This window comes from Bubalus kerabau, chromosome 5 (assembly GCF_029407905.1).
Source record: "Bubalus kerabau isolate K-KA32 ecotype Philippines breed swamp buffalo chromosome 5, PCC_UOA_SB_1v2, whole genome shotgun sequence".
Taxonomy (NCBI): Eukaryota; Metazoa; Chordata; class Mammalia; order Artiodactyla; family Bovidae; genus Bubalus; species Bubalus kerabau.
Window position 1 is genome coordinate 40,203,516 of NC_073628.1, and position 12,763 is coordinate 40,216,278.

The following is a 12,763-nucleotide window of genomic DNA, read 5'->3' on the forward strand; positions in this document are numbered from 1 at the left end:
TTCTTCCCTTTAACTTCCGGCTGAGCGTCCATCTGGAGCGCGGATGTCCTCTGCGACCATTTATTTGCCTGGGCTTCTAAGACCCACTCGAGAGGGTGTCTAAGGTGGGGCACCTTCCGCTATTCGAGAGGGCGCCTGCGGCCTCCGTGGTCAGAGCTAACCTGGTGTCACGGGTTATATTGATTTTCCGCGTAAACCAAGCCACTCAGCTTCTTTTCTCTACTGAATTTTCCTACTGAGCTATCCTTATTTCTGCCGCTTTTTTCCACTGAATTTCCTCACTGAGCTATCCTTATTCTATTACTCTTTATATCTTTGATGAATAAATAATTAAATAGGTCGCCGACGCCGTCCCCGCTTCGAATACCCTGGATCAGCCGGGGCTGGACCCCGGCACACAACCATTAAAATTCTTCACTGTCTACAGGATAAAGTGCAAGTTTCCTGGAAAATATAAGGCACTACAACTGACTTGAGTCACTCTGCAGTTCTGAGGCCTTTCATTCTTCACTAACTGCTTCTTGCAATGGAAGCAACCATGTTCTACTTCCTATGTGTCCTGTATCCTATTCCTACGCCACTGCCCATCCCTTGAAAATTTTACTAATCCTTCAAGGCTCCCCAATTCAAATTCCTTCAGCTTCCAAGCCAGAATCAAGTTCAGAGGAGCCTGAACTTCAGAGCAAGTTTCCCATACCCCCTGTTTGGTATGAATTACTTCCTCTCTGGGGGGACCCATTCTTTCCCCCAGTAGCTCTGCTCCTTTAGGGCAGCAACCTGACTAACTCCTCTTGGTCCACGCCGCCCAGAAAGCTGCCTTTTATAGGCAACAATACCTTTGTTGTTGTTGTTTAGCTGCTGAGTCATGTCTGACTCATCGCAACTCCATGGACTGTAACCGGCCAGGCTCCTCTGTCCATGGGATTTCCCAGGCAAGAATACCGTGGTGGGTCGCCATTTCCTTCTCCAGGGGATCTTCCCAATCCAGGGAACAAACTCATATCTCCTGCATTGGCAGGCAGATTCTTTATCACTGAGCCACCTGGGAAGCCCATATAGGCACCTAATAAAGGTTTATTAAATAACTGAATAAACATGTTTTCTAAGACTTCATTTTACTCTGGTAGGCCACAACAGAGAAAAGTGTGCAGACTCCACGCTGCCTTCGGAAAAGTTCTCATACACAAAGATGCACTTCATCAAGAAATCAGCTTCCGCCTTTCAGAATTTAAGTTTTTGTCCAAATTAGTTTTTGACAAAGCTAAACCCAATTCCATTTATTTCTTCATTTTGCTTAAAATGCACAAGTGTGGCATGGTCTTAATAAGGGAGAGAGTTATGCTATAGTAAATGGATTAAGGATTTTGGAATCAATTAGACATGAGTTCAGATTTATTCACCTCACCAAGCCTCAGTTTCTTCAAATCTATAAAGGGAATAAATGATGTCCCTTCAAGTTTTGCTGTGCTGATTAAGAGATATAGATGTAAGTTGTCTAGGTTTTTACAATGGTACTCCTACTATTGACACTTTGAATAACGAACATCTCTAACTTCTGTTTTGTATCTGCCAGTAGATAAAGGACTAGTCATTTATTTGTAGTCTATCTTATTTTAGAAAGGATTTACAATGCAAAGGGGACCCTTATAATTGCACATTGCTGATATTTAGTAAGAATGTTAATAATAATTCTTTTATATTCTTTCAGACATGTATTTTCCTTCCTTAAATTATTGAGATTTTAAAATAAAAATTAAACAAAACAGCATAAATCACTAAATACCACTGACTTTTCAATGGAAAAAGAGCTTGATTCTGAAGACTAAATGTCTCAGTAAATAATAGAATGGCTGATTAGAAAATTGATAAAAAGTTAGAACAGTGAAAGAAATTAAGGTGGTGATTAAGTTTTCACCAGAGGCTAGTTTGAACAGAGATGCATTAGAAATTTAACTGACATTCTCAGGAAAGCTTGGGTGCACTGAGATCTGGGGAACTGAGGTGGTTCTCAAGCAGATCTATTCAAACTGATGGCCACTTTGAGCCCGGTTATGGGTAGGCTGGAATTATCTGGATTACCGTCACAATGGTCCTCTTGTTTTTCCATGTGTAGACACAGACCTCATGAAGACACGTGGTATTTCTTTTGTAGCAAATGGGCATTTAGGAATGGAGAGCCTCAGATTTCCTCATGGATACTCTCCAAACTCAGTAAGCTTCAAAGCTCATAGCCAGACTTTTCACACAAACTTCCCAACCTTCCAGATCTTCCTGGTCAGCCCCACTAGCCAAAACTCCCACCACACCATCCTCACCATCCATCTGGAGTCTCTGATCTGCAAGGTCTTACTCCAAAATGCCTACACTTTCCACCTTCATGTTCGTGCTATTTCCTATGTGTGGCAAACTCTTACTCAAACTTCAAAATCTCACTCAAATAGTACCTTCTCTTTGAAGCCTTCTCCCTTATCCAAGTCATAATTAGTAGCTCTCTCCTTCTTCTGACTTTCAAGAAAAGAAAGGATAGTATGAAGAAATGAGAAAGGCAAATGGTCTACTGTCAAAATAAATTGAATTTAAACCTGACTTTTGTACTTACTGTGTGATCTTAGGTAAATTAGTTAATCTTTCTGAGGCACAATCTCCTGGTATTTAAAATAGAGATTGATTCGCTAAATTTGGGCTTCCCAGGTGGCAATAGTGGTAAAGAATCCACCTGCTAATGCAGGAGAAGCAAGAGACAGGAGTTCGAGCTCTGGGTTGGGAAGATCCCCTGGAGGAGGAAGCGGCAACCCACTCCAGTATTCTTGCCTGGAAAATCCCATGGACAGAGGAGCCTGGTGGGCTACAGTCCATGGGCCTGCAAAGAGTCGGAAACAACTAAGTGACTGAGCATGTGCGTGCGCGCGCACACACACACACACACACACACACACACACACAGGGATCATCAGTGATATTGTGTTGCCATTGTTTGCTTGCTTATATATCTTTTCTGTGAGCTCTAAAGTAGGAAAGACTTTGTCTTTTTAATCATCTGGCTGCCCCATGAGGCACCTAGCCTAGTACCTAATGTTTTGTAGAACTCAATTTTCAAACATTAATGAATGTTTAATTATTCATTCATAATTCCTATATTCATAATTCCTCAATTCATAATTGAAGAAAAGTAACTCAAGCACTCTAAGTTCTTCTTTTATGAAGTGCTCTCTAGTCATTCTCACATCCATGAAGTTGAATCCCCATAGCTCTTGTACACACTATTAATAAGGCTCTTGTCACAGCCCATTTTACACATACTAATTGATTCTAAGATCCTCCAGGGCAGTGGCCACAGCTTTCACTCTGTTTAAAAAACTTTTTTAAAAAATGCTTTGGCCACACCGTATGGCATGTGGGATCTTAGTTAGCCCACCAGGTATCAAACACATGCCTCTTGCATTGGAAGCGTGGAGTCCCAATCACTGGACTGCCAGAGAAGTCCCCATGGCTTTCACTCTGAATCCCCAACAATTCACAATGTTCTGTCGATACCAACTAATGATAATGTTACATAAATATCCCATCCTCTTTCTCATTTCAAATAGTTTTCCTTTTCAGTTTATGTTGCATTTACCCCTGGGTCTCAAGAGACTGAGGCCTCTGTAATAATGACTAATTTCTGTAGTTTTTGTCCAAGGCTCAAAGTGAATGGCATCTCCTGACTTTCTTAACTCTCCACTGGAGAGTGGGTCTGTCCGTTCTTCAGTCTTAATTGTCCTGTCTTTCTCTTACTGTCCTTTATGTTCTACTTCAGGATGAGAATCTTCTCATTGATGTACTATTTTTGTGGGGACTTGGAAAACTGTGGTTTATTGTTTCTTAATTAATAGGCTCATGGAGAATTACTGCTGGAAGGCACCTTAAAAATCACTGAATCCAGGGATCTCAAGCAGAGAACAATTCCCAATAGTGTGTTAGGTGCTGAGATCATATATGGCCTTAGAATCATTTTCAACACATTTTCTAGTTAGAGACATCAATTCATCAGTGTATATAGGAGGTGAAACTTCTTTGACATCCCTGATATAGTTCAAAGCCGCTACTTTGCTAATGAGGTCCAAAGAGCAGTGATGACTCAGTAATAAACTGACACCAGAACTCAGGTACCTGATTCTCATGACTTTCAGTTCAGGGTTTCCCTTTCCACGTGATCACTGCTTCTCCTTCAATAGCCACTCAAGTCCTAAGATTTATATTCTATTAATTGGCTCGTACCTAATCGTATTCAACAGTATGATTAAAAAAACACAACACACAAGTTTTGTCCTTATTAAAAAGGCATCTGTGCTCTCACTGATGTTATAAGCTCTTAAGGGGAAGGGCCTGTGCTATCTTTGTATCTTTCACGAGTTCTAATCCTGTGTCTGGCACATGGTAGGTATTCAATGAAAATTCTTTGATATATACCCAACTATATATATGAAACAAACAGGAAATCTATCCTAAAATTCTCACCAAGAATCACTGAAAAATCTTACCCCTTTGTATGGAGACAGTATTTGTTTGAAAGATTTCCATGCATGATGACATATTCCCTCACTATTTTTTAGAGTGACATCATGTTTAAATAAATTCCATTTCACCAGAATGTATTAGGGGAATGAAAATCATTATGTCAATGACTGGGCTGCCCAGTGAAACTTCTGCTTAAAAATACAAAGGGCAGTGTTGTGGTTTAGGGCTCAAAAGTCCTGAGAAATGATAGCTTTTCTTTTTGCTTTCATGGTGACAAATGTTGACCTAAATTTGTGGTTCTGCGTGATGCTCACAAGTCAAAAATGTTAGGACAGCAAAGTAAAGGAAAGGATATGAAGAGAAAGAGAATGGAAAAGCAGAAGGTGCGGAAAGGTATTTTACAATACAGCAATACGATTCTTGTATTATCACTTAAAAATAGATTAACAAAAACTTTACAACCCACAACTTACATCATACAACAGGAAAGATTAAATGCTTTCCCCTTAAGGTCAGGAATAGAACAGTTTGCTACTTTCATACAAACTATACAGGAAGTTCTAGCCAAGGCAATCAGTTATGATAAAGAAATAAAAGTCACCTAGATTGAAAAAAAAGAAGTAAAACTCTCTTTTTACATATAATATGACCTTGTACATAGAAAATCCTGAGGAATCCACCAAAAAGCTATTACAATTAATAAATGGATTCAGCAAGGTAGCAAGGTATAAGGTTGATATACACAATAATTACATTTCTATATACTTGCAATGAACTATCAAAAAATAAAACTAAGAAAACAATTCATGTGCAAAAGAATGAAATTACAATCCTACTTCATATCATACACAATAACTGATGCAAAATGGATCAACCTAAATGTAACAGCTAAAAGTATAAAACTCAGAAGAAAATATGGACATCTTCATGGCCTTGGTTTTTTAGATATAATACCAAAGAAAGTAGCAAAAGAAAAAATAGGTAAATTGAACTCTATCAAAATCAAAAAATTTTGTGCACCAAAAGACATTCTGAAGACAGACAACTCATAGAATGGGAGAAAATATTTGGAAAATGTATAGTTAATAAGAGATTAATATTTGGAATATACAAAGAACTTCTACAGCTCAGCAACAACAAAGGAATGCCATTTTAAAAATGAGCAAAGGACCCGAAAAGACACTTCTCCAAAGAAGATATACAACTGGTCAATAAGCACATGAAAAGATGTTTAATACCAGTGGTAATTAGGGAAATAAAAAATCACAACCACAATGAGATACCACTTCAGATCAAACAGGAGGACTATAAGCAGAAAGACGTATAATAACAAGTGCTGGCAAGGATGGAGAGAAACTGGAACCCTCAAACACTGATGGTGAGAATGCGGAATGTTATAGTCGCCTTGGAAACAGTCTGGCAGTTCCCCAGAATGTTAAACACAGAGTTATCATATGACCCAGGAATTCCACTCCTAAGTACATGCCCAATGGAAGTAAGAGTATATTTCTATATAAAAATCCATACACAAATGTTGATAGCAGCATTATTCATAATTGCCCCCGAGTGGAAACAACACAAATTTCCACCAACTGCTTCATGGATACATTTAGATGGGTATATCCATACAATGGAATATTGTTGGGCAATGAAAAGAAAAGAAGTGCTTATATATGCTACAACATAGAGGCACTTTGAGAACCTTATGTAAAGTGAAAGAAGCAGTCACAAAAGACCACACAGTATGTAATGCCACCTGTATGAACTATACAGAACAGGCGAACCTATGGAGACAGAGTAGATTAGTGGTCCCCTAGGGCTAGGTCAGAGGGCCGGGGAGAGGGAAGTGGCTGCTGCCGGATTTCTTTATGGGGTGATGAAATATTCTACAGTTGACTGTGCTGATGGTTGCACAACCCTAAATTTCACTTGTTAATTTTCTTCTTTTCTATGTCTGTCACAACAATCCACGTATTCACTTAGATGATCCATCTGTATATTTCTATGACCACTGTCCTGATTTATAATGTGTAAAGGATTAGATACATCTTATGATGAGCAGGCATCTTTTATAGAATCTAGCCTTTGAAAATGTTTTTTTTTTTTTAAAGAAAAAAGTTAGAGAAATAAAAATACCCAAACTATCTTTTTTCTTCTTCACTACAGTCATTATATCACCTTTATAATACATCATTTCTGCTGATCACTAGCAGCTTTACCCCCAATATTTAGTATATTTATTATAGATCTATTTCATCAGAAATCACGTCATGGCTTTTAGCAAAACATTTTTAACAGTGATCTACTGTCTTGTAGCTCCATAATCTGTCTGTTACTGAAAGCTTACATGCTAATTTTAGTTAAATCCATGGCAACCTAGAGAACTTAATGTTTCAATTATTTTGTACCTACCCCTTTTGAATCAATCACTCCAGGTTTTGCATTAAACTTCACTGTCTTCAATCGGGCACGTTCCTTTCTTTCCACCCTAAGGAAAATGGAAAATAAAGAGTGTATCACATGGCAAGGCATTTATGATTTTAAATTCCTTATCCAATGAAGAATACCTCTTCTTCTTATCCTTCAGATAAAAGAAAATGTTTTAAAATATTTCTGTTTCTTTGTTAGTATAAAAAGTCTTGGTATAACATCTCTAAGCTGCTAACACATCTGTTGCAATTTTTGTGTTACATGTACTGAATCGTCACATATTTGGAAGGAATAAAAACCTAATATTTGCTATTTAAATGCCTGAATCAATCAGAATCTACTTCAAGAAATCACAGTCCACAGACATGAACCCCTAAAGTGGAGGCCAAGTAAACTCTCCTCTCCTAATATCCTTTTCTGTTTGCGTCCTTTTCCTTTCCTTCTCTTTAAGAAAGCTGGGGTGTTTAGTTTTACTTCAAACCAAATATGTTATAATCTTGAACTTTTCCTTTGCCCAGTGTCCTTCTGCTGCCATCTCTGCAGTTTTTGTTATTTTACCTTCATTCATTCATCAAGCACTTATTGAAAGCCTACCCTGTATCAAGTAAGGTGTTGGGGGAAAAAAAAATTAAAAAGCACGACTTCAGTGAAGGCATAGTAATGTCTTCTTGGAGGGGACAGAGGCATAAAAAGACAGATACTACTGCACAATAAGACTGCTGATAGCAAGGTGAGTGGGCACATCTATCTATCTCATTGGAGGGTGATAGGAGTGGAAAGCAATGGGGAGGGCTTCTTGGAGAAGGAGTACATTTCTGTGAGACTTAAATGGTGAGAGAGAGCTTGTCAGTGGGAAAAGTTCAAGGAGAATCTCCCAGACAGAAGGGAGGAACAACATGTACCATGACCTGAAGTTATAGTCAAGCTAAAGATTGCAGGAAGATTCTGATACAGTGTACCTACAGCACAGGGACATGAGGCTGGGGAGGTGGCGGGGCCTCCTTTATAATATAGAGGGGATCCCTCTACACTAAGGACATGGGGCTTTCCCCTGGGGAGTCCTTGCAACTTATATGAGGCTATAAAGCCAAGAAACGAAAGACTAGACTAGTATTTTAAATAAGTGACTCTGGGGGAGGAGGATGATGGATTGGAGGAGGGAAGGAACAGTGGGAAGCAGGAAGCCTGTTAAGAAGCTATTGCCATAATCCAGCACGAAATGATGAGGAGTGATAATGAAGTGGAGGAGAGGGAAGAGTTTGAGAAACATTAATAAAATAAAGTTGGCAGGTCTTGTGTCTATTTGGAAGATGGAGTTGAAATGAGAAGCTAAATATTTCTCCGATTTTTTTTTTTTTGAGCCTCTCTAATTAGACATGATCGTTCTGTCCTCCAAGCCCCACAACACTTGTCTGTTTGTCTTTGTTGCTGTTATCTCTTGTTTCCTTCTGTGCTGTTTATTTTTGAGTTGCACATAAAAGGCTCCATGTTCCTTGAGGGCAAGTCCACATATGACTCAGAGTATTACAGCAAGGCCTCAGTAAATTTTAACAGCTGAACTAAATTAATATTAATTGCACTGTTTAGCAATTTTAGCATCACTCTTTAAATGTGGCTAGGTCTAATTTCAAAAATGGGGAAAGAAAAAAAGAGAGGAAAAACCCCTGAATCTACAGAAACTTTAAGGGTTTATGAAATCTAAGCTATTCATAGATCAATAATTAACAACATACTTCTCTTTGAGAGTTATTTTGTGTTTCCAGCTGAAACACATTGAAGATCGGGGTTTCTATAGTTACAGAATGGAGTTTCAGAATATATTTATTTTGGTATGAGAGTAGAATTATTTGAGTGGAAACAGATGAGCAAAATTCTTCAAATCTAACCTCAGATATTAAAGCAGTATGTTCCACCGAGAGTTTTGACCTGCGCCCAACATACAACAGTTGAGAGGAGAGCAAGGAAGACTTCACATAAGGTAAGTAGCAAAGTGCAAAGATGCTCACTGTGAAAATGTCTGCTCTGAGCTTTTTCAGCTTTTCTCAGCTTTAATCCAAGTGCAAATGCGAATTGGTATTCATCTCTTTGGGCCCTTCTGAAATTGCTGTTACACCCCGACCTTCTCCTAGCCTACTTATGGGAAACACCAGTCCATCAGGGGATGCCAGAATGACACGCAGAGAGTACATGGTTACTTGATTAGTCTATGAAAATAAATTCTGCATAAAGTGAGAGAGCTCACATGGGCCCCAAACATAAATGAGGCTGAACTCAATATTCTCTTCTAAGAACTGCTTAGACAGAGCATTCTAACATTTCCCCCTTGGTTTCTAAGTTCATGCCTCCCATGTTCCTTCCGAAATGTTTCTATTAGGCCACCTTAGTGGTTCATCACTTAAAACGAGTTGCTGAGACTAAGTCAGATGAACAGGCAGACACACACACAAACACAACTAATGTGTGATATGGTTTATTACTGATCTTCAAACAAGCAACAAAAAATTTAAAAAAAAGAAAAAATTAAAGCCTTATTGTAGGAGTGGCAGATTTTGGTTCACTCAAGAAGGAAATTGGAAAGCTCTGATTTCTACTTGGGTTGGAAGTTTCATGAATAATAAAGATGATGATATAAGTGGTAACTGAAATTTTAACATATTATTATTAATGAAAAAGGCCTTCATATTTACATCGTTCATTTGGCCCTAACAATAACCAAGTGTGGTATTCTCAGTCCCATTTTATGGCTGGAAAAGCTAAGACTCAAAGCTTCATAAATTAGAAAGTGGTAGAAACAGTGTCTGACCACATGCATTCTGTTTGGGAAACAGTATTTAAGGACCTTCTACACCGCCCTTACCCAGTGAGAGACTGTAGAGGGTCACCCACAATTCATGACCAATATAGTTCCTTAGGAGTCAGGGCCTGCTGCTGCTGCTGCTGCTGCTAAGTCGCTTCAGTCATGTCCGACTCTGTGTGACCCCATAGACTGCTGCCTACCAGGCTTCTCCATCCATGGGATTCTCCAGGCAAGAACACTGGAGTGGGTTGCCATTTCCTTTGCATGAAAGTGGAAAGTGAAAGTGAAGTTGCTCAGTCGTGTCCGACTCTTAGCGACCCCATGGACTGCAGCCCACCAGGCTCCTCCGTCCATGGGATTTTCCAGGCAACAGTACTGGAGTGGGGTGCCATTGCCTTCTCTGGAGTCAGGGCCTATTTTCTCACAAATGATAACCATCCTCCTTCTTTGCATCCCAAATCCCGATTGTCCTGAATTAAATAAACCATAACCAAATTCAAGCATTGAGTCACTGACATAATACCTGTTTTGACAGGCTGGCCTCAAAACTCAGAATAAATTTGCTTTTAGCACTGAAATTCAGGTTAGCTAGATGTCTGTTTGCAATCTGACAGCACAAACACTGGATTGATTTCTCTCCTCAGCAGTCTTTTCACATTTATTGCATCCCCAACCCTAGTTGTGTTTTTCCATCCCAGAGGCCCACGCTAATGGCTTCTTGGGGGTCTCTGCAAATCTTTTCTCCTGGGTAGCAAGGGGTGTGGCTTATCTTTTTTCCTCACTTGCCTCAGCCCTGTCCTCTCTCCTAGTGCTTCTTGGGATGCATGTGGACAGTTCATTCCCAAGATCAGTTAGGGATGAGAGATAGGTCCCTACATAATACTGTGCTTTTCTGAGCATCAGAAGCTCAAAATTTGGAGAAAGGAAAATGTATATCATTCGAGTAAGCACAAAAGTATTAGATGCACGCTAACCACCTTACCTATCTTATCTATAATCGGCACGATAATCCAGGGTTTAAGATGAAGCTGGGCAGATAGCAGGTGCTTAATCTTTGTTGGTAAATGAATGAAAGAATCATCGAAGAGGCTTACTGGTTCTTGACCTGGATGTGACACCTAAGGCTCAGAGAGTTGAAGTGACTTGCCCAAACAACCAGTGTTTCTGAAAAAAAATTGCTGACCATTTCCTGACTTTTTCCCTTGGTAGGAATCTATGTACTGTTCTACTAAGTGAGACTCCTTGGGCAGAAATACATGATGTTAAGAACCATAGATCTTTACCTAAGGAATTGGTGGGTCACCTGTGTGGAAAGACTGACTCGTGATGAGAAGGACTGACATACTTCTCTCACACTCAAGAGGCAAGCAATTAATTAGATTGTTTAAGCAGAAATAATCCCCTCCGCCCTGGTTTGGTCACTGACCAAAATACTGAGAACTTAAACTGGATGGCAAAATTTGAGCAATCAGTTCTGACATCCAGCATCTCCAGAGAGCACCACATGGCCATGCTTTAATGAGCCCAACTGTCTTCCTCTGTCCTCTTACCCATCTCCCATCTGGCGTTTTCAGGTTCCCGCCAAAGACACAATGAGGGCAGGCCTGCAGCGCCGGATGGTCAGAGCAGCATCTGGGGCTGGGCATCGCTCTGCCTGTGCCCCCCAGGCCCCGCTGCAGGGAGGACTGGAACACCGCACAGGTTACTGGCCACAGGCTTGCAGGGAAGCTAAGTGAATGAACACTTCCTCAGTGCTAGCTGCAAGCTGCCATCTGAGAGCCCAGGCACTGCACGGCAATGAATAGAGACGTGGGTTAAGGAACAGGGGAACACATCCCAGTTTGGCACTTCAGAAACTATGTAAACTCAGGAAAGAGAGATTCTGTGCTAAGAGCCCAGGTTTAGAAATCACACAAATATGCACTGGAATTCTCCATCTGCCACCTACTAGCTCTGTGACTTAGGGTAGGTCACTTAACCTCTTAGGATCTCAGGTTTCATGAGACTGGTGAAATTAGGATATTAAGACAGGTTTGAAAAATTATGGTGAATATTAAATAATACTAAAAATGGTTAGTACAGTATTTGAAACGTATAAGAGCTTCTTGTCAAGGGCTTCTGGTATACCTTTCGGGTAGTGAAAAGCCATCTGGTTTCGCTACAGAGAGACCTAGGCCAGTGGCTGACTGTGCATCCTTGGGGAAGTTACTTGACTTCTCTGTCTTCAGTTTCCTTATGAAGCTTTTGTGAAGATTAAAGAAAATCTTATATTTGAAAGCACCAGCACAATACATGGTCTATCATCATATGGAATTCACTCCTCTGTCTGCTGCCCTTCCACTTCCCTTGGTACCTGCTATGGACTGAATGTTTGTGTCCACACAAAATTCCTATGTTGAAGCCTCAATCCCCAGGGTGGTGGTCTATGGTGGTGAGGCACTGGGAGGTAATAAGGTCATGAGGGTGGAGCCCTCATGAATCAGATTAGTGGCCAAAAAGAAGAGACAGGAGAGAAAAGAGCTCTCTCACTCTCTCTCAGCCACATGAGAAAATAGCAAGAGGACTGTCTGCAAACTAGGAGGAAGGTCCTGTCTCTGGGAAGCTGAATGGCCAGTGCCTGGATTTTGAACTCCAGAACTGCAAAATATACATGTCTATGGTCCAAGTCACCCCGTGAATGGTGTTCTGGCACAGCAGCCGGAGCTAAGGCAGCACCTTTATTTACACTATAGCCCCCTGTCCTCACCAGTGTAACTGTGCCAGAGTTACATGCTGGTCCCACAAACACCGGCTCCAGGCAGTGACCCGATGACAGCACTTGGCACACAGACGGCGCTCATGCAGTGCTTGCTCAACTGAGTCTTGTCAGTTCTTCTTTCTATAATGTTGGGCGGCAGGAATTGCATATGAGTTAAGAGCATGATACCCTGGAATCAAATCCCAGTTATGCCATTTATTAGCTGGGCAATTCCAGGCAAGTAAATTAACCTCTCTCTGCTTCAGTCTCCTGGTTTGTAAAATGAGGATAATTATATTACG

The 12,763-nt window shown here is 40.4% G+C and overlaps 1 protein-coding gene across 12 annotated transcripts in view; it reads right to left on the reverse strand.

The window, feature by feature from the left end:
• Nucleotides 1-12,763, reverse strand: part of DLG2 (discs large MAGUK scaffold protein 2) — a 1,420,652-nt gene that overhangs the window by 65,021 nt on the left and 1,342,868 nt on the right. For all 12 annotated transcript variants that reach the window (XM_055581486.1, XM_055581487.1, XM_055581488.1 and 9 more), the window contains one exon: nt 6,910-6,985. In XM_055581486.1, coding sequence (XP_055437461.1) covers nt 6,910-6,985 — 76 coding nt within the window. The remainder of the gene's footprint in view (nt 1-6,909; nt 6,986-12,763) is intronic.